The 23,271-nt window shown below is 38.4% G+C and overlaps 1 protein-coding gene across 2 annotated transcripts in view; it reads left to right on the top strand.

Moving 5' to 3' along the window:
- The window catches only part of SHANK2 (SH3 and multiple ankyrin repeat domains 2), a 318,926-nt gene that overhangs the window by 23,254 nt on the left and 272,401 nt on the right, over nucleotides 1-23,271 (top strand). For both annotated transcript variants that reach the window (XM_086748644.1, XM_086748645.1), the window contains one exon: nucleotides 5,122-5,199. In XM_086748644.1, the coding sequence (XP_086604770.1) occupies nucleotides 5,122-5,199 (78 nt within the window). The remainder of the gene's footprint in view (nucleotides 1-5,121; nucleotides 5,200-23,271) is intronic.

Genomic DNA, 23,271 nt, shown 5'->3' with positions numbered 1-23,271 from the left:
GGGTGCCTGGGGTCCCCTCTCTGTGGCTAAGTGGGGGCAGATGTCTTGCTTTGGGAGAAGATTAATGTGGGGAGGCCGGTACTGTGGAGACTGGAAACCAGTGCTGTAAGAGAATGACGTATAGCCAGGAAAAAAAGGTCTAGTTGAGGTACAAATGGTAAATCTTCCATATCCATCCAGAGAATAGAGGCTTGTTGAGTTTTCTGTTGAAGTTTACTGGTTTGGTGTTAGGCTTTCCTGAGATGCAGTTTCCTTGCTTTTAATAAATGGATTTGGGGATAAATTTCCCATTATTATTGATGTATAAAGGCAAGCTTCACTGAAGAAGAACATGCCTAATTATTTTTCATTTGATTTATTTAATACACAGCAAAGTGTTACCGCTTTTAAATAGCGGTCTTAGAAGCTGGAAGGAACATAATTAAAAACTATTATTAGTATTTTATTCACTGATTGCACGTAGGGCTGCTCATTGCAGGTAGCAAGAGTACACATATTAGAAAATAAAACAACATGTGCTACTAACTTATATTTTTTTACTATCATATCTAACTATTTGTTTCCTATTCAGAATTTATTGCTTTTTTTTTTTTTGCTAGAATTTAAATTAGAATTAAATGAGAGATACCTGGAAAATACTGTGGAAATACATCTGTAGATTATAAAGAAGTTATAGGATTCTCTGCTGTTTACAACTTGTGTAGACGTTTACAAATAATAGATCCATTAGATTTGATAGCATTTTATAGTCTTTTTGGATGGATGGAACGGAGAGGGAATTAGTTTTACAGCTGAGTTACAACACAGCACATGTAATGTTACATTGAATTAGGAAGAAAACACAAGCCATGAGATATGACTGTACCTACTGAAACATCTGTTACAGCATCTGCTTCTTAATTAATTACCATCTTAGTTGTTTTCAAAAGTCTTGCCAAGAGAGATTCTTCAGTTAGGTCTAAAATACCCTCAACTTAAAAAAAAAAAATTGTGAATAATTTGACATTTTTCAAGACTGTTGATTTGATATGCGTGTGATAATTGATATCAAGCCTTGAAGAGTCTAGCCATACAAATCTTCCCCGTTAATGCTGATTTGAAGCATGCAGCGCATCAGTGGCAGCAATACCTCTGTGGACTGCTGCTTGCTCACTGTCTACCAAGTGTCTCCAACAAGCTGTCAGGTACCTACATCAACCAGTTTAAGGTTAGCAATAGTTTCTTTGCTCAGCTTGGATGGCTTCTGCGACTGTAGGCATACAAAGCTTTTGCAAGTTAAAATTCCTAGAAAATTTTGCAGAGAAATGACATTCACCTTCATCTCAACAAAAAATTTACGTTTAGGTTTCACATCAAGAGCTTAACATGTGTAATAACTATAAGCATTTCTGTTGAAAAAAAATAATTTAAAATATTCACTTTAACCACATTTACTTCACTGTTACTGAGTAAGAATTTTGAAGCCTAGACCATAATGCACATATAAACTTAAAAATGTGAACTGATTTCTGGTTTTTTGTATTGCAGTGTTTTCTTGATTACAGCTGTTTACATGATCATACACTTTTAGCAAAGGATATGCAGTATGATGCTGAAATTACAATAATCCTGTAGAATGACAGCATTTTTTCATGCAGAGGTGTATTTTTCTCCTGACCTCAGTGGAAAAAAATTGTTATGTAGAAGACCCGGAGATTCTAGTTGAAGTTGCATTTACAAATTTGCAAATATTTTCGTAGTCATTAAGCTTGGCTTTGTGAATGGCAGTTTAACATCTTGTGACTGGACTGTCATGATTCTGTTTTTCTTAATCAGGCGTATGTGAAAATGAAAAGTTTTTCTCAGGGTGCTGTGAACAATAAGCTATGCTGATTTTTTTCAGTGTCCCTTTTATTGGAAGTTTTTATTAGCTAATGTGGAAGGAACCGGGTTGGCCTTTTCTGGATGGAGAGGGTGGAAAGGACAGCAAGATCCTTTTTACCTCTTGGTTCCTGTAGATGGAGTCATTGCCCATTTGATTTTTCCCTTCCAGTCTTCCCTGGGGGATTTTCTTGGGATGCTATCTGAAGTTGGTAATTCTGAGTGTCAGCTAAGTGCTGATCTGAATAAATTCTTGTTTTTTGAAGTTATTTCGTGGCCATCCAGTAGCTGATTAAAATCTAAACAGATCTTATGCATCTGTATTTTGCAAATAACAATGCTGGGATGAGGTGTGCCTTCTTTCAGTCTCCAAATTGGATTCTATATGAAAACTGTTGGGAGTTAAATAAGGTAATAAGTTCTCAAGCAACAATTTGAATCTAATCTACTGACAAGCCCACACTTCCCTGTGAAATTGTTTTTAATCTTATGAAGTCTAAAAAGCTACTGAATATTCAGTTTATGTATGATATAATGAACGAACGTCAGAAGTTACTAGGTTGTCAGAGCTGAAATATGTGCAACCAGGAGTTATGGCATTTGTAGACAGCACCTTGAAAATGGAGAGCTCTAAAATGTGGAATTGCCATTGAACTGACAAAGGAAAAGTAATCAAAATAATTTCTGGTGGTGACTTTTTTGCTTATTCTTCCTAATTTGCGCCCCTTAAAACTGGAAGGATGGGAAAGAGACAAAAGGGAGAGAAGATGAAGCTAAGAATGCTTCTGTTTGTTTTAAAAGAATAAATAAACAAATGCAGTACTTCATCCAAAACAAGCTTTCTTGAAAATCCTTAAGCTGAACAACTGTGACCACTTTTGTCAAAACTTTTCTTATCAGAACCGTTTAATAAATAAATAATTGTGTTTTTCATTACACTGCAGTGCAGACACAGCTTAGTTAATTTTGTAAATCATGTTGAGTCTTTAAGTATGTAATTCTTTTGCTTTCGTAGTGTTGAGTTGTTTATTCTGATAATCAGATGAATAATCAGCCAGTAAATACAATAATGTTTCTTAATATCATTTTTTATATCCTCAAGTTCTTGATCAAAATTGGGCATTTGAATGCTAAAGGGGGTTCTACCAGCATTTCCAGTATGTTCACTGAGCAGTACCTGGTGGAATAGTGGAATAGTTGTTGTTATGGGAGTATAATATCATGTGAAAACTTAGAATCATTTAGGAGTCAGTCAAAAAGGAATTATTGGAAAAGTAACCCTGAAAAGAAATTTGTTTTGTTTTAAAAAAAACCCCAGACCTGGGGGGGTCTTCCTCTAGATTGCAGCACATTTATTTACTTCTTTTGGATGCTTGCTGATACAGAACAGAGAAACATGAGGAGATGACACCTAATGCCCAGATTTGAGTGCAAGCAAATGAGACTATCTCAATTAATTATATATAATTAAAAAATTACCGTCTATGAGATGATTATTAATATACCGTCTTGAGATACGATCCATTCTGTTGTTTCGGCCTGTTATGCAGAACAAGAAGTGTGGGAACAAAATAATGTCTTTTTGGAGTGCTGAGTGTTGGTGAAAGGGCAGGATAGCCTCCTCCTCAGATATATTTAGGACAGTGCTGTGATGGGGGAGGATTAATGGGATGAAGAATCTGGCGTGGCAAATTGGAAACCACAATGATAAAAAAATATTTTCAATCGTAACTTCTGCACATTCACTTCTGACTCAGAATCTAGTAAATAAGCTTCATTTCTGTCACTAAAATAGCTAAATTACATGATTGTCTTCTCTGGCTGCAAATTTGCTGTTAAAAGTGAAAGGTAGCACATTGAAATACCTCATCAGGTAGAACTCCCTAACACAACGTGACAAGAAGTCTGGAAAGCACAACAGAATTAATAAAAATATTTATGATGAGGAAACATAAGCACATTTTAAAATGTGAACTGGTTTGCATAAGGTCCTAAGATGAACATCCAAGATGACAGGTAGGAAATATAGGCTGTATATGGCTCATCAAAATATCTTGTATTCTGAGGACCGTGCCAGGGCCGCAGAGGATTTCTAGCAGGTCATGGTCAGTCATATATTACTTAAGCAGTACACTGTATCGTCCAAAAAAAAAATCTTTTTGAGGGACTTTGTTTGCAGATTTCCTCAGTTCAGAGGGCCTGAAGCTGTACCTTTCTCTTGTTAGAAGGGCTGTATTTGGCTTGCGCTGGAACTCTTAGTACTTTTTTTGGGGCGGGGGGGGGGGGGGAAAAGGTAAGACTAGTCAGTGCGGTATGTGTAGCCAGACCAAATAATTTCAGGTATATTTAAAAAAAAAAATACATAAAATGTTTAAAATTGAAGATAGGTTGAGAAGAGAAAAATGAATGCATGCGAGCAGTAAAGCTGCTTTGTTTAATTGTTAGCAGTAGGGAAGGGTATCATTGATCCCAGGTACTGTTTACTGTCCTGTGAACAGTACTGTTTTCCCTACAAAATAGGCAAAAACCATCTGAGAATCAAATTTCATTTTGAACTAACACGTTTTCTGCCAAAATTGATTTGTCAAGCATGGAATTTGCAGCGTGTACTGCAAAAGTACTGTCCTGGTTCTGGCTAGGATGGAGTTAATTTTTCACCTGAGCTGGAGCTGGTGGCACCTGTGGCTGGGGGCACAGCTGGGATAGGTTACCAATGAGCCACCAGCTGGGACAGGTTACCCAAATTGGCCCAAGGGCTGTTCCCCACCCTGTGACTCAGGGTATAAAGTGGGGATGGTGCTGAGGGGCAGGTTTGGCTACTCAGGAGGGAGCTGGGTCTCAGGATCCACTGTGAGCTATTGCACTGTAAATTACTTAAGTATTTTTTGTTATTGTTTTTTTTTTTTTTGTTTTCCATCTTCTCCTCTGTTGTTCTCTTAAATGTTTTTTGTCTCAAGCTGTGAGTTTTACCTTCTTTTCTTTTGGATTATCCTCCCTATCCCACTCTGGGAGTGAGGGGGGGAGTAAGTGAGTGACTGTGTGATATTTTAGCTGCTGAGTGGGGCTAAACCATGACAAGTACCTAAAGCCTTGTAGCGTTTAAAGTACTATTTTAATAACTTAATTTCTCATATTATTTATATATTTGTTTACCTCTTCTCTGAGGAACTATATACCAAACAGCAGCACATCTCATAGCCATGATGTGTCTTTAGTAGCTAAAGACTCTTACCAACACGTTTACCCTTCTACCGTTTCCAGGAGAGCTGTGCAAGAGTGCTGCTGTTCCGAGGAGCCAACAAGGAGATTAAAAATTACAACAGCCAGTCTCCATTTCAGGTAAAAAAGAAATACCCCTTTCCTCTGCCCCCCAGAAACGTTTGCAAGAAAATCTCACGTGAACTTGGCTTTGTGGAGAAGTTACACTGCACGAGGCTGAAAGCAGCTGTAGAGTAAAATAACTATAATTTTGGAAGCTGTGGCTTTTGTGTAACGCAATAAGTGAAGTGTCCTGGAATAATCAGGAATGAGAGAAAAATGCACTCACTCTGAGCTGTTCGGTAACACTGTCAGTGTGTTTCAGAATTATGAGCTGTTGATGACAGAATGTGAAATCATTGGTGTCCTGTAATCAGATGTTCCTTGCTTTCATCTCCAGTCCCATGTAAGAGAGATCCAAGGAGTGACTGGGCAGCTGAGCTTTGCTTGGCCACTGTTGAATTAGCCACAAAGAAGCTGTTCCTTGGATGTGAGGCCAAAGAGCTGGGCTGAGCTTCAGGGATGGGGCTGATTTAATGCACTGTGAGTGGTAAAAGTTGAAGGTGTCGTCTGTGTCTCTAAAAGAAAATGAAGTCTTTCTTTGGATTAGTCAAAATTGACTAGATGGTTTTTTACTGTTTTCTTATATTAAAGTACTTTCAGAAAGCTTAATTAAAAATCCAAGTGGAAGGAAATTGTTTGTCCTAAGGGTTGTCCGGTATGCCTGACAACCTTAAGCCCTTATTTCTGAAGCAGTCTTAATTAGCCTGTATTTCAGAGAAGCATTCATAATGCAAGCAGACATGTGGGAAATAAGGATGAAAGCTATAATTTTTTTTTTAAGAAAAAGGAACAGAAGGAATTTTTTTTCAAGTTAAAGAAGATAGTGCTTCTGGAGGAATGATGACACAGTACTGTTACAGGGAACTATCCTGTTGTGAAATGTGAGTGGTTATTTACCAAAAACCAAGCAGGCTTTCAACCAGAAGAAAGCCTTATTTACCTTTACTTGTTGTATCTTTCCCGTTACATCCTTGACCCGGTTTGGATAATGCTGGCGTAGGATTCAAGGAAGACTGCTTTTTCTAGCATGCTTTGATATAGTTGGAACACTAGCTATGTCCATGTGGGTCTCTGAGGTGGCTTCTCAAAGTTTACATGTAGATAACACCTTTGAGTTTTGTTTTTTTTTTTAAAAAAAACCTCAACCAAATATTTCTATATCACTTTAATTATCACTGTAATTTGAAGGTTTTCTTGCTGGAAGTTGTGTACCTCAAGAGCTTAAGAGTTCTGCCTGCAAATCTTAGCCAGATCATTGTTTACTTTTGGGACCATTTTCCCAAAATTGAGGAAACAGTGCATTAATAATTTAATTTTAGACACCATTTTCAGACTGCTGATAAGTTTGCCTTTTAAATATATGCTAAGCACAAATTCACTGGGTACTAGATAATACTTATCACTGCACCTTAGAATTACAGAGTTATTAAAAAAAAAGAATAAGACAAAACCCTAATTATTGGAAGGATGGGTTCCAGTGTCATCTCTTTACTTTGAGAGATTAGATTATTTTATTACTTTGTGTCTTTGAGATTAACTTTTCTTTTTGTTTTAAGATTTCATGTGGGGAAGGTAAATGGCAAGTGTAGTTTCCATTTGCGTTCCTCTCTGTGCTGACTGCTGCGATGCTCCTGTTCTTCCTCTTGGAACAGAAAAATACAGGGGGAAAAGGCAGAAAAGAACACGTTTGTAAAAGCTAGTGCTGATGGTTGTAGGGCTTCAAGAAGTGAAAGATAACTAGCTAAAACTAAAAAAAAAACCCCAAGTCAGCACAGGAGACGGATGAAATAATTTTAACAGAAGGATGTGGCTGTGGAATTGTGCATGCTGACCAGTGAACTATCTCATGTCCCTCTAGAATGAAATCCTATTTGTTTTCATTTACTATATGTTACACTTCTGATGCTTGGGCTTTTGACTGGTCGTCTTCCCTTGCATGGACAGAAGGGCTGACAATGACGTTGACTTTGTTTTGTCCTTTCTAGAGCCACATTACTTAAGAAAAGGAAATTACTTTCCATCTTTTTACTCTGTGGTGTCTTACATTTAGGTGTAAGAAGTGTAGGAAAATGTTTAGGTTTTTTTTGCAAATGGAGTGAGTGGAGAAAACCGTGACGCCAGCACTGCAATAAAGCAGCATTAGAATTAATTCTGTGCCATCTGTCTGTTGCTGACCCAGTCGATCAGACACCGCAAGTGGAGCTGTTATAAAATTACGCAGAATCCCCTTGAGTTAATAGGATTTTGCATACTAAAAATGTTTACTCATGTAATCAGTCGTAAGGAACATCGAAGCATCTCATATGTACACGATGAGAACGGTTGTAGCCGCAGCATCTATTCCTTTGAGTAACCTCTGTTGTGTTGTTTTCTCAGAAATCTGAAAGGACAATGCTTTTGAATTGCTGCTTAGAAAACTGATGATGTGAAAACTGTGCTATTCTGTAAAACAAAATATCCAGACATGGAGAAATTTGTGTGTTGCTTTCAAGGCTTTATTTATTTTGATGAAAATGAACAGCAGAGTTTCTATCTAGCATTAGTGTCCAATGAATGTAGTGTAGCTTTACACACACACACAAAAAAAAAAGCGCTTGTGTTCACTTCTTACCAGGTCACAGTACTTATTAAAACAAGCAGGAGTTTACTGGATCATATGGAAGGAAAACTAATCTGGGCTGAATCTGTACCGCTTAATTCCGGTATCCCACACTGCGTACGCGTCTCTGCCTGCGATCCGGCTGTCCTTTTCGCCTTTTCAGTGTCTAGCAGGGCTAGCTTTGGAATGGCATTGCCAGGTGTCGAGGCCCTGGAAAAGCTTGTCTGTGTTTCCCAGTTAAGCACCTAAGCTTTTCTTAGCTAAATTTGAAGGAATGTGTTTCATCCTGACTGATTACTGGGGCCCATTAAGTCAGTTACTAATCAGTGTTGGGTACAGTTGGTGTTGTCCATAGCTGAAAATCTGTCTGTGACTATCAACCCGAATGGATTGTGCTGGTAGGCTGTACTCTGCAATAACAGACTATGGGTCAGCAGAAATTTATCTTTTTTTTTTTTTTTGTGGCATTCCCCCTTTGCTAGTAAGTACTAAGACTTACATAGATGTGCGGTGAATCTCCTCTCTCTATCCTCCCCACATATGTTCTGAGTAGAGGAGGGCAATCCCTCCATCACTGTCTTTGGTCCAAGTGTGAGAATTTTTTGTGTACTGTGCATTTTGTTTAAAGGCTGACTAGCAATTAGAGGTAGGATGAAACCTGTGCCACATCATTATATTGCCAGTTCTGTTTATTAATCACTTACTTATCCATCCTGTCTTGGCTGGGTAGTCTAAGTACCTTACATGCTAATTATTCTGTGCTAACAGATGGGGGGGAAAAAAAAAAAAAAATCAGTGTTACAGAGCTGCAAGTGCTGGCTAATAATAATAATATAATAATAACAATGTATGCTTGTATACCTTGTGCTTGGCCGTTTTTCTTCTGAAGTAACTCAGATCGGAGCAGGTCTGTGCTTCCATTTGTAGCACTGAACTTGGATGTGCCCTCAACCGTGCCTGCTATGACTGATGCCTCCACAACTATTCGTCCTTACAACAGAGCTTGCCAAAATGTGATGTTTGCCACCAACATACGATACATCGACTTACAGCTCTCATAAACTGGCTTGTGAAATGCTGAACTGTAACTTCTGTTCCAGTTATAGGTTAGCTTTACAGTTTCCAGTGATTTTTAGATTTTTTTTTTTTGCTGTTACAGTTTGTGTTTCATTAGTAAAAATTTCCCAAAATATGCTTTTAAAAAAGCCGTGATATCCTACCAACATCCATAGCTTCTTAGTTTTGCACATATTTTATGTGCTTCTAGGTTAATGCAAAATAATTTCTTACCTATCTGGCAAATATTAATCCCATAACTCAGAAATCTGAGTTTTGCAGTGTTTACAAGCTGTTGAAATTCTGTGGTGTAAGTTAAAATGAACATACACCTTGTTTACCATGTTTTCCCTTTGGTGAGCAGAAGCTCTGTATGAATAATTCATGTGTTTTCATATGGGCTGTAAAGCTCTTTGAAGCGTAGAGCTAATAGTGCTAATAATTAGTCAGTGTTTTTAAAGCATATGTGTTCAAGTATACAGAAGAACTACTCTGAGGTGGCATTTAGTGACACCTTTTAATGGCAGAGTTGTACCTGAGAATGATTTCTCTCAGATGTACCTTATTTTTGACCATTGGTGTCCCAAATCAGCATGGGTTATGGCACGAGGAGCATCAATCTCCCACCTCCCCTGCAGGTAGAACGGTTCCTTTCAGCGTGTTGGCTGTACAACTATTTTGAATTGCTCATATTTTTGCCAGATTTGAAATGAAATTTTCCATGCCTGGTATCTCAGGCAGCATTGTTTGGAAAAACAAAATGATTCAGCTATTTTGGGGTATGGGTGAGGGAAAACATGTGTTGTTTTGCTCATACTGCAAAACTCTGTTGACCCACCTCTCCTTGTCCCATCTCCCCTGTTGTGTTGTTTTGTTTTGTTTTTGTTTTCTTTAATTGCCCTGCATGCTGTCGGTGATCTCCGTGTTAATAACGTGGCAGTGTAAACTGGTTTGCAGTCTGACTCAAATACAGGGGCTCCAAAACCAGACTGCGTATTTGGAAGCTAAGCTGGCTGGAGGGAATGTAGACAGGCACAACTAGGGATGGGTGAGTAAACATTGAGCTTGGAGATGGTTGGGAAAGTCCAAGTCCAGCTGAGACTCCAGCTGGGAGCCTGAGCTGGAAAGAGTAGAGTAAGTGAAGTAAGACCAAGACTGACAAGGGTCTTGGGGAGATTTTTAATCATCAAGGACAAAAGAGAGAGACTTTCAGATTATGGGGAAATTGAGACTGACTCTATAAAAAGGGAGTCTTGCTTCCGTAAGTGATGCTGGGAAGGAAGCCTCGGACTGGAATGACTGAGCTGGGAGGCCAGGGAGGGTGAAGGTGTCACAAAGTGGAAGTGTGCAGTGCTCCCAGTCCTGCTAGTGGTCTCTCAAAAAACCCCTCATCTTGCTTATTATCCAGCCTATCAATAGAATGGCTTCCCAAACCCCAATATTGATTTAGTTTATTATAATTTTGAATTTTCATCTTTTTGATTAAATTTACAGGCAAAGGAGAAGAAGTTATTCTCAGGTATTTTTTTGTCTCTCACATTTTTGAAAGGGTGAAACTCTGAGAAAGCTAATTTTAAAACCAAAAATCTGTCTAGTGCCTCAAAAAGGCATCTTTATGGATTTGAAGTGATGTGTTCTCTCTTGATGTTAAAATATGTAACTTGTGTTAATGGAGCATATGAATTACACAAGGACTTTGTTTTTTGCCAAATATTTATTTTCATCCAAATTCCTTTCCTGAAGCACCTGTGTGAAGAACGCATCATTGAATATTGAGTATTATTGGCAAAAAATATAGCTCTTCTCTCGTGATGCATTCTGCCTTCAGTCAGACTTTCAGCTTTTTCCAGCTTTTGTCTTGATTTGAGTCAAATAATGGAATTTATTCATACTTGCTTTGGTTGTTTTATTTTTTTTTTTAGTGTTAGGTCACTGCTTGTGTTGATCAGCTATGTTGTGTTTGGCACTACAGAAATAATAGGTAAAGGACAATCTGTCATGGAAGAGTGTACAATCTAATCTGCACTTAGCCATTATTTCTGATATTTAGATATCGATAGGAAGATATCTAAGATTTTAGTCATGTAAAAACCCCAAAAGTAGTAGAATAAATGTAATAAAATTCTACAGAATGACTTTTAAAGAGTGGGACATAGAGGTATTAGTAAGAGTTACATTTAGCATTTTTAAATCAACACAAGTTACCATACCAGAACAACCTATGGATTTTTCCTTTAAAAATAGAGTGTGTTAGTATGTATATATGTAAGCATACTCAATCTAAGAAGACATAATTAAAGTTAAAAAAAAAAAAGGGCCAGCTGTCATGTTGATACATCCAGATGCAAACAATGATTAGTTATGATATGTTTTCTCATCACTTACCTTGAAGTGCTATTTATGCAGAGGAACATGCGTTCTCATTTGAGAAAAAGGCTTTTTGGGAATTTTACTCATCACCTTGGGCATATTTTTATGCCTTTGTGGTGCTGATATTTTGTCTGTTGGCGTATTAGAGGAAATGTTGCCAAATGAAAATATTCCTGAGAGTAGTAGAGATAGAAGATACTGTTCCAAGTGATGCTTCCAACAGGAAAGTGCTTGGTGGGATGTTAGAGGTGACCTCAAGTGGCAGCAGATTCCTGCTACCGTCAATTTTGAAGTATTGACAAACTGTTAGGCAGATGCTTCTCCTTACTGGCACATTATTGAAGGTCAACATTTGGTTCGTTATACAGCTGATGACAAGTAGATAACGAAGCAGGATGTAATACTGTCATTGAAAATACGAGACAGCAAAGATGCTTCAACTGCTTCTGGAGATATTGCAGCTACTTTTGAAAATTCAGACTTCAGCCTAAGGGACTTTCACTAGTTCTCTCGCTTGGCTTGACAGGGGTTGGGTATAGCGAGAGATACAGGAGCAGGAAAATAGATATGGTTACAGAATGGGGTTAAAATCCATTCACCTTGACCCAGTGATGGTTTGCCTAGTGTTGGCTGATCGCTCCTAACCGTTGTCTTAACCCTGGTCATTTTTCAGAAAAGCAGACAAATGGAAGTAGTATAGTAAAACATAAAGAAATTCAATGATGTTATTATCTTTTACTGAGAAAGGCAAAATATTGCCACACTTGGAGATGCTAAAAATACTTACTGTAGAATGTATTTTTAAAAAAAAAAAAAAAAAAAAAAGTTGTTGTTGCACAGTTGTTATGTGAAGGTAAACTTATGAAGGAGTGTCCATGAGACCATCTTTTGTACTGCACTCTGTGTAAATGATCCCAGACCCTTTTTTCCTTCCCCTTTATACTTTCTCTCCCAGCTCAGACGGGGATGTCCCGCTGAGATGCCCCAGGTGTTCTCACAGGCAGCGGGATTTCCCTGGGAAAAACAGTGTCTCTGAGGTAGCTAGGAACCAATCTGTCTGTTTTTCCACCAAATGGATAAACTTCCAACAGCTCAGAAGCAACAGAAACTGGGTTATAAAAAGGGAACAAATTAAGCAAACTAAATTGTAAGGGTCACTAACAGTTCTTGCCTCAAAGTAAGAAAGGCTCGTGTGTGATTCAGACACGATTAGTTGTCATGGCTGAAGTTGCAAGAGGCAATAGCGATTTGTATAACCTTAATTTAATTATAGGGTTTTGAAAGCAAGAGTGAATATCCTGTGATTTTATTTATGCTATATCCTGGAAGAGAAGGCAGCAAGGGTAAGTTCTTAAACAGCCTGATCGTAGCTGAGCCGTTGCACATAGCGTGTCTTATCCTTGGAAAAAGGTCAGCTGCGACAACTGCATGTATTTTTTTTTCTCTATAGCTATAAAGAGCACGGTAAATCTTGTCATTGGAAATGCTTTATTTCATTGTTGTGTTTATCAGAAGAAGTTTTTGTATTTTTATTGGTTTAGAACAAATTTGGTGTGATTAAATGTTGTATCTCTAAGGTACAAAAGACGCCATTAGCTCTAAGACGGGAGCTATATGAAGAAGATGAATATAAAATGTCGGTTTGTTTGCATTGCACTGTTGCCAGAGACATGTGTTGAAATGGAAATGATAGGCACCATCTAGAGAGTGACAGATATCCAGTATTTTTTTCTTAGTGTCCTTGCAGAAATGTGTATTGTATCAGACTGTGCTCCGGTTTTAGCTGCGGGAGAGATGAGATGTTCTTTTATGAGTTCTTGATACCTCTATCTGTGGTATAAGAATGTTAAAGCTTATGGGAAATTTATTTCACAAACCATAGATAAACATGCTTGTGGTAATCTGCTACGTTTAAATTTTTTTTTTAATTGTTAAACCATGTTATTTTGAGATATTAATACTATTCAGTTTATCTCTGAAATGTAATACCTCATTACATTTTATATGCTGCTGTTATGTGTGTGTAATACCTTTAGTAGCATCCATTGAATTAGTCAATACTAATGAAATATAGGAGAAGCTGAAGTCCACCTTTTGTGCTGACGCTGCTTCTGCCATGATGACTGGGATGCCCAACCATGTCCTGCTGTCATCCCACGTTCCTCTGTCTGCTTATATCCAAAGAGATTTTCACAACTTCAGATTTGATATAAGGAAGAAATATTTTACACTGAGGGTGGTGGGACACTGGCCCAGGTTGCCCAGAGAGGTGGTGGATGCCCCATCCCTGGAAACATTCAAGGCCAGGTTGGATGGGACTCTGAGCAACCTGATCTGGTTGGAGATGTCCCTGCTTCTGGCAGGGAGGTTGGACTGGATGGGCTTCGAAGGTGCCTTCGAACCCAAACCATTGTATGATTTTTATGAACTTACGCTTGCATTTCTGGGCAATGATGATATTTTTTTTTTGTGTCCGTGCGGTGCTGAGCGCAGCCTGTGAGTGGGACTTGTGGGCACTTAGGCTTGCGAGTAGAGATTAAAGATCATAGTGATGATGGACAGGTAATGTGGTGGCATGATCGCTTGCTTTTGCGTGACTACACAGGCTATCAGTGTTAATTTCTGGCAATATCTGAGCGAGTTCTTGTTGCTTATAAAAATGGAGGATCTATGCCTCTAGGGCAGGCTTAGCATCTTCTTGTGTTGTCGTTTAGAGCATTCATGACAAGCAGTTGGCAAACACTGCCGTCCCATGTCTGTCTTCCTCAGAGTGTGTTATTGGCGTTGACTTTTACTAGACTGCTGCTTCCAATGGTTTTATTATAGTTAACCCACAGAACTTGGAATGAATCCACCAAATGTATTAGGAAAAATAATCATAGTATTTTATTATCCTGATGCATTTTATCCTGAGGGCTTTCAAAAAGCATTTTCAGCCGCTCGGGTTAGCAGTTTAAGCAACGCCGTATTATTAAGTGTTTGCAGAACTGAATCCCGTGAACAGTTTTTACTGTGAAACAGTGGGCAGCATCTACTGCCTGCTGTGAGTAGGAAGACATTTTTCTGTAAATGTTTGGGGAAGAAGCTGCTAATATGGCACATCTTGGCTTCTCTGTGAGATGGGACTGTTTTCAGAGGTGAAAGTTTTTACCCTACAGCAGCAGAGACTTGTACCCACTTGAGCTGAATTTTCTGTATAACCCAACCTATACTGTAATTTCAAGGAAAGCAAAATCTAGCAAATAGCACACTCGCTCAATCTTTTTCTAAAAGAGTTCTGCTGAAGAGGATTGCATTTCACGGCTTTTTGATTTTAGCATATTATCGGGAGGGAGGAAGAAAATTAAGTCAATTTTATTACTGGCTGTGTCTTATCTGATTCATCTGATGCTGCAACCTGGCTTTATCTGCTTTTAGTAAATACTCCTTTGAAATTGCTGCTCGCCCATGTAGCAGTAATCAGGATTATGTAATAACTGGCTTTTGATGGCTCTTTCCAGCTTGAGCTCGATTTTCCTGAGGAACGCATCTGTAATTTTAAATGTGCGTGTATCGCACTGTTTGCTTTTTCTTTTCCATATTAATTATTAAAACACAACTGTAGAAAAACGCATCTTGCGAAGGACTGGCTAGGTGGCATCTTAGCAGAGAAGCAGAAAGAATATGTATTTTTTTTTTCTCTACTCTTAAAACAGAAATAAACATTGAATTTCCCAACGCATGCGGTGACCATGGAGGAGGCTTAATACGATCTATACAAAGTAGGGTAACCTAAAAATCGTCATTATTTCTCATCTAAGGAGAGAGGAGGAAATAAAAGAACGCTATGAAGCAGCAAAGTTGTGCCTGGGATGAATTTGCCTGCGTGTTTCTTTTTTCCTTTGTGACATGTTTTGTCGTAACTTTAATTGACTTGTCGGCGTATGCCGTTCAACACTTTCTGGCAAGCTGGTTCTTGCATAACAACGGATCCTTTTGTGATAGGAGTTAAGTTTACATTTCAAAGCCGAGAGAGTGAGATGATTTAGAAGTGATTTGTTCGCATGTGGTGAGGAGAGGACTTACATATTTTATCTTGGTGTCCGTGCAGGGTTAGTTTAATCTGAAGGTATTCAGTCGTGGCTTATTCGTGAATAAGAGCAGTTAAGTTTTAAGACTGCAGTTGAAAGGACAGTGGAAAATAAAATACAGGTTCTGCTTTTTAAATCATAGTAAGGTTACTGGAAAACAAACAAGGCTGCCTAAAGGAATTTGAGGTGTCAGGCCGGTATAGAGTCCTGCTAAGATGGCGCTGCAGGACAGAACGACACTAAAAGGAGGTCATTCGGTGTGATAGCCTTCTCTTTATTTTGCCTTGAATTCGCTAAGCTGGTCAGCTCTGGCAGTGTTTCATGGCTATTGTGTGTATTTCAGAAGACCCAGAGGGGCTGTAAAATCTCTTGCAAGCAAACCCAACATTTTAGCGATGAAAATGTGCCAGCACTGTTATGCTTGCAGTGTACTTTTTTGGTACTCAGCTAAATATATACTGTGAATGCATGTTGTGTAGAATCCTAAGCTTGGAAGAGACCTCCAAGATCATCAAGTCTAACCGTCAACCCAACACCACCATGCCTACTAAACCATGTCCTGAAGTGCCACATCTACACGTTCTTTGAACACCTCCAGGGATGGTGACTCCACTACTTCCCTGGGCAGCCTGTTCCAGTGCCTGACCACTCTTTCAGTAAAGAAGTGTTTCCTAATATCCAACCCAAACCTCTGCTGCTGCAACTTGAAGCCATTTCCTCTTGTCCTATCACAAGTTACTCGGGAGAAGAGGCCAACACCTGCCTCCCTACAACCTCCTTTCAGGTAATGGTAGAGAGCAATGAGATCTTCCTTCAGCTTCCTCTTCTCCAGAATAAGCAATGCCAGTTCCCTGAGCTACTCTTCATAAGACTTGTGCTCCAGACCCCTCACCAGCTTTGTTGCCCTTCTCTGGACATGCACCAGCTATTTTAAAAATACTAATAGCTTAAAAATATTGTTGCATTTCTTACAGTAGCCACTGCTGCAGAAGTCTTTATCATTGCCCAGCTGAGACACTGACCTTGTCCCACCCATTGTAGGGCACTTTCCATGAGGCTTAGGCTCCGAGGGTATGAAAAACACTTAGATTTTAGTGCTGTAAGTAGTGATACTTGGAGTTTAAAAACCTAGCCTTCAATTACTATTAAAAAATAACGAGAGTATCAGATCCTCACCTGGGAAGCCGTTGAGATTGCTTGGAGGGCTTACATAAGGGATTCCACCCAGCACGGCGGAGCAGCCTACCACTGCGCCGTGGAAAGCACAAGTACTTTGACCTTAATACTAGGGCGAAGTGATCGTGGCAAGCCTTTGTTTAAACACTGCTAAAATGATCAAGGGAATGATGAAGAGCCTCAAAGAAATATTGGCCCTTTCCCATAATTTATATTTTCAGATGCTAAAACTAGTTGTTGAGCAAATGCAAGGTGTCTATTTTAAGATACTGCATGTCAATATCTGACTACAGATGGCTCCGTGAATCATAGTTGGAAGAAGGAAAATGTTAGACACTAAGATATTGTTGCTAAGAGATTTTTGTACACAGTATGCTAACATGTGCTGGCAAATTTGGGAACAGTAGCGGCAGCATGCTTTTTGAGAAAAAAATTTCAGTGGTGAAGAAACTGTCTTCAAAGGACTATTTAAAGGATAGTAACATTATTGTGCTTTGTTGTATCAAGAACTGATGAAGATGAAATTGTCTTTCCAGCAGATAACATACAGAAAACATCCAAAAGGTAAAGCTAATCCTGCTATCCAATGAAATAGAAAGCGGAGACTAGAAAGAAAAAAAAAGAAAAAAAAATACTTTGGGGTTTAAATTAAGCAAGTTTCAAGATGATGAAAGGTGATGGTTGCTGATATTTTGCCATCTGCTGGACATCAGATATATTAATATACAAAGTTATTTCATTTCAAAATGCGCAATATGAAGCTTGTGTTACATTATAGAATTAAAATTGTTAAAAATTGTTTTCCATCCTAGAAAGAAACGTGTGAAAATGCTGAGTGTGATTTTTTTTTTTTAACCTATATTATTTCATAACGTTACTATAGAGTAATTTAGGAAAATTACCAGGATTTTATTACCCTGGTAGAGAATGTGGGTTATTCCTGCACTTAATATAAATCTTTACTATTATTTAAAGAAAAAAAAAATGCTTTTCTTTATTCCATGTATATCTTATTAATCTTATTTTACTGAAACTTGAAAATGTTATACCTGAAATACAGCTTCAAATTGATAAAATTAATTTATCAAATAAAACCTTTCAGTTGTTATATTTTCATCAAAACAATATTATCTTATTATATCCAAAATATTACACAACTATAAACTTTTCAAAATAGGAATTTGCATCTGACATTTTTCTAATTAGATGTATTACATCTCATCTTAAAAACTGATTATTTTTAAATAAAGTTTTGGAGCGTAAATATGTCTCCAGAATGTAAGCATATGTATCTTCTTGAGGTCGTGCTTCGTGTCATCCGTGTTCTATGTATTCAGGAGGACTGTTAGAAAAAGAGAGTGAATTAGTGATATTAGTAGAGTATTAATCAAGCATTTGGCTTTATTTATAATAACGTGAGCGAAGAAGCTTCCGCTAGTTTTATTTTATGATGTTGTAGCCTCCAAGTAAGAAATCAACTGTGATCAATACAACTACAAAATGTGGGATGATGCTTTGCCCTTTGAGTTTGGAAAGTGAAATACAGAATTCATGATTATTCAGCATTTCTATTTTAGATTATCTAATTGTTATAACTGTATAGAATTTTCCAACTGGTTTGGGAAAAAAAAACTCCATTTTGTTGCATTTATTGAATTCTTAATGTCTTTTCTAATTGAAAATACCTGAAGTCTATGTTGTGATTTGAGCTCAGAACGATACTTGTCAACTTGTCACATTTTGCTAAGATATTACAAGATTATGTATTTCTAAAGGAAATTGAGTTCTAGACATGTTATTGTATTTATTGAATAAACAAACATACCTTCAGGTACAAGCTCTCTGAAATTGTGTAAGAAACCGGTAGTGTGTGATCAGTACATTTTTCTCCTAAACCTGTGGAAAAGAAATTTGGAACACAGATTGCTTTTCGCTTTTCCAAACCGAACTCCATCTGTACCACTGAGGAGGGTTTTAAAATCTACATGCTGCTCATATATGAGAGCAACAAATGCGTATCAATATAAGATTTTTTTTTTTAATTTTTTTTTTTTTTTTAAGCCTGCAGAGTGTGCTGCGTGATTTTGTGTCACTATTTATCAGAGATGGAACCTCATGGTGCTGTGAGCTGCACGGGCATATATGAAAGCAGAGTTTTTGCACTTAACCTAAATTGACCTTTCTAATGTCCTTGTGGATGCCTTCTGAATACTTGATGGTACACAGTGACAAACTCAAAAAGCATTTACCTCTTTGTTTTATTAGGAAGAGCTTTTATTTTGAGATGGCACGGTAGAAATATGTTGAAGTTGAACTGCGTTGCCTTCTCATTGCCCTGCAGTAAGCACCATTAGATTTTCATAATCAAATTTAAAAGGTTTTGGTCTCCAGAGTTTTTGATTATAGTGGGATGGTTTAGAGGATTGTCATCTTTTTCTTGATATTGCAGCTATTGCATGAATTGTTGATATAATTATTGTCTGGAAATTTAGACTTAAGAATGATAACATTTCTTATGTTTTCGATATTAAGAAAGCACATCCTAATCATGACATATGGAAGAGCTTTTCAGGTGGCTTTTCCATTAAGGAGGTGATCCCAACCGTTCTTTCTAAAAGCACTTGTGTTAATTTCTCACGAGTCTCTGCCGATTGTGAATCCTATTTCGTAATGACTGCTTGAATAGGGCTTCTTCATTGTTGAAATAATATAGTCCCTAGTAGTGGTTCAAGGACTGATTTGTGATTTTTATAAGTCTGTGATTTAAGACTCTCCAATTTCTGGAGAATCTTAGAGTTACAGTCTCGTTGTCAGGCTTGTATCACCTCTTCCTTCCAGTTCCACCTGAAGGTGGGAACACGTTGGGTAGATATACCTCAGAGTAGCCTGCATGTCCATCTGCATTTCTGCTCCTTGACTAAAACTGTGCAAAATCAAGACTGGAGTCGCATTTTGTTCTGGGATAGAGCTATCTTCTCTAATGTATAGTGCCGCGCCTGAACTCGTTGTTCTTTCAAGCTTTCTTGAAAGACTGTCACTTAGTAAGCGCTGCAGAGACAATGGAAGGGTAAAACATCAGCCCTGAGGGAAACAATAATGAAATGTGCTTTCATCAGGAAGGTGAAATTGTCTGCAAGAGAAAGGGGAGAAAAAGCAGGTGAGGAGTACCGACTGTTTTATCGTGCACTGCATGCTGTGAATTGCAGCTTCGACTGGGCAGCCCAAACTGCTTCCTCTGTTCTTCGTTTAGGCCGAGCATCTTAAAGCTTTATGTCTCGCCTGGTCTAAAGTTTAAGCATGTGCAGAAGGAAGTGCAGCAGCCTTGGTTGAGAGTGAAACATAACTAAACTGAGAGGTTCTCTCCTCAGTCCCATGTAGAAAACTTGTCAGAGTCCGTTGGCTGGATTTCAGAGAACTTCGATTTCTGTATTTTTTTGTATTGTTTCTCATTGTATGGAGCAGATTGTTCCAAAGAGCGGTAATGTAATGTTAGTCTTGGTGCTTGCCTTTCAGGGACTAACTTATAAAGCTCTAAAATTGTGTTTGCTAACAGGCTACAAAGATCTTCTCTAATTTAATATAATCTCTACCTGTGATACATTTAAAGAGCAGAAAAAAATCAATTGTGAAAGGTTAGTGACAGGTAAAGTGTGTATATAATTTCCGATTTCCCGAAAGGAACAAAACACTGCATTAATCACAGTAAAAAAAATTCTAAATTCTTGAATGTAAGTAATTGATCTATTGACAACTGCATTTATGAGGCTGAAAAGAGAGACGTTCATGAGTCAGTGCTGCCGCTTCTGTCAGGTTCAGAGCCTGAAAATATTATGAAATTCTGTCGCACTGAAACCTGTAACTGGACATCTGTCAGGTTTCAGTGTTTACACAAAGTAGTCTTATTTGCCAGTATTTAAACTGAATTTCTTTGGGGGGCAAGATTCAGGAAAGCAGAACCAACCAGATGCGTCACATGTTTAATTTCTGAATTGACTTCTGAGAGCAAACTTAAAAACTGCCTGAATCCAGAGGGAACGTTTCTGACTGTAAATATTAGAAAACCAGAGGATGGAAATATTGCTGTGCCAGGAGAAAGGAATACCCTTCTAAAGGTGTCTCACCAGTTCCAACGGTTTCGTTCCTTGACTGGTGCCCTGGGCTGGGCCAGCGATCACGGCGTGCCCCTGTCTCTGGCCTGCTCCCCTCTCCCAGTCCCTGCCTTGCAGCGACTTTATTCATTCAGGTTTCTACTTCACTGAGCTGTCACTTAGTTACCACCCATAGCAACTGGCCAAGTGTCACTGAAACTCCTTCCCTTCTTCGCTAAATCGGTGGCAGAGCATCTGGCATCGCCTGCCCTGGCAAATTGTAAGACACTGTAACCGGTTGCACGATTTGAAGGAAACATCTGTCCGCAAGACGGCGAGGTGACTGAAACAAGCTTTGCTTCTAGCGAGGCTGGTCAAATATCTGTATAAACACACAGCTTCTGGTCACGTTCTGCATTGTGTACCCTGACAGCAACAACCAGCGCTCATCTCTGCTCCGCTGCCTTGCCCGGAGAGTCATTAACCCCGTGGCTTGGGCCTTCGCGGCCTTCTGAGTGTGTCTCAGCTGTGACCTCCTGCAGCAACTCCATTAACTTTTTGTTACGATGACATTACAGAGACAGACTGTTGTGGAAATAGGAGGCGATACTGCCAGTCTAGCTGCGTGGCTCTGCCCTTTCTTTTTATTTTGCATGAGTTACCTCCTAAGATACGTCTTCCTGCTTAGCTTTGCTTTCTACTCCCTTCCCTGTTGTAAGTGTGTGTACTTATACTGGCCAGTCATGTATGTTATCAAACGTAATTTGAAAATAATTAGGTGCCCATGTTCACACCCTTAGTGGGGTCAGATAAACATGGAGGGGAGGGAGCTGAGAAATTATTCGCTTTGGTTACTATAATTCATATAAAATTGTCTCTAATGATGATAAAAAGAAAAAAAAAACCAAGAGTTTCTATTCTCGGTGTTGTACAGTAGAATATATGGCAGAGATCCAACCAAGAGTCAGTGCAGCAGAGAAAGATCCTGGTCTGGGTCTGAAAGCACTGTGCTCCAACTACGTAGTTGTTCTGTTCAGCTGGACTTGGATTGACACCACGCCATGACGCTGCAGGGGTGGTCTTTCTGGTTCCGGAGCTGATGGAAAGTAAATACACCCTTTAAAAATAGGGCAAAAGAAAAGTGACTTTTAGTGGAAATAGTAAATGAGTAATTTCTTATTTTCTTTTTTTTTTTTTTTAGAAGATGCATAAACAGGGTTCATCAGGTTTACAGAATAATGTGACTAAGGACATACGGATTTTTGATGTAAGATAAATGTCTTGTTTGTGGCAGAAGGACAAAATGAGCGGACATTTGCTGCAGGAATGAAAGGACCTGAATTATAGCAAGATTGCCGTATATGCAGTTTATAAAAAGCTACAATTTTTGAAGCTTCAGCGTGACAGAGTCTGTGGAGACCCTCTAGTTGTGAAGTGTTACCTCCAGCCTTTCATGGTAATATCTCCTGTCCGTAAACATGCCCGTGATGCGTTTTGATGACTGGAATCCAGTTCCCACTGGAATTGGAAAAAAACCTTTCCCTGTAGTTTTGCTGGCTGTGTTACTTTTTCACTGCCAAGAAGAGATGTTTTGTGATTGAGAAAAACCCCAAACAAACCTCCTTTCATGCCATAACCTCTCAAGGAGAAATCTTGTGCTTTACTATAGAAAGTTCTGAAAAACAAAATATGGGTAGTTAAAAACGTGTCTGCTATGAAGCGTGTAGACAATCAAACTCTAGTATTTTCTGTGAAGATACTACGTTAGGATTTTTTTTCTAAAGTACAAAGAAATTTAGTACAACTATAGAGCTTCAGTTAGGTTCCGATTTAGTTTTCATCTTGATTGAGGGGAGTCTTTACCTTAATTTTGGTCAAGCCTTGGATCTTGTGAAGACCATTCGCTTGCCCTAACTCATTCACACTTATAGTTTTATTTGAATGGACTCTAACTTTGGTTCAAAGTAAATTTTAATGGAAAAGAGGCTGTGGTTGCTGTGCTTTATAGTTTGCAACTGTAAAAATTGAATGAGTATAATTTTATATCTTTCAGATTTTTCTCTGACTTTACTTTCTCCCACACTCTTTACCCATCAAATTCCAGTGAAGTACATGGAAGTTGTGCCAAGAAATATTTGTACTGTTTAACTTCTTGCTTTCTTTAGATCGTAACATATTTTTTCCTTCATTTTTGCTGTTAGAATTTTACATACTGTTTTTAGCAAATGGAAGTAAATTAAATTCAGATAAATGATACCTTGAGCTTGCCGAATCCAGCGCTTGATTCAGAAGCAAGTACAGGAACAATTCTCTGTCAAGCTGTCTCTCAGTTATCTGGCAATATCTTTTTTTTTTCTGAGTAATAAAATGTCTTTATCACTTGAACAGCATGTTTATACTTGAGTTTTAAAATAAAAAATTCTTTCATTTAAGTACCATGGCTGCTGTCTAGCAAGCTGCCTGTCACTGGTGAATTCCCTGTTTGAATTTTACGTGCTAATTAGGGGTGATGTGGAAGGGAGGTATTATTGCTTGTTTATAGAACAAACCCCTGATCTACACAGAAATGTTGTTTTTATGAACGTGAACCAAGCCAGGCTGCAGAATGTGGTGTTAAAGAGACAGCTTTTCTACAGCTCTGCTTTTACTTTGATTGTGCCGTTTGCCAGGGAGAATCGTGGGTTACACGGAGGAGGCTGGGGGCTAGGTTCTGATGTGGTATCCATACTGA

This window comes from Chlamydotis macqueenii, chromosome 5 (assembly GCF_036417535.1).
Source record: "Chlamydotis macqueenii isolate bChlMac1 chromosome 5, bChlMac1.mat, whole genome shotgun sequence".
In the NCBI taxonomy this organism is placed as follows: Eukaryota; Metazoa; Chordata; class Aves; order Otidiformes; family Otididae; genus Chlamydotis; species Chlamydotis macqueenii.
This window is presented reverse-complemented; position numbering and strand designations above follow the sequence as displayed.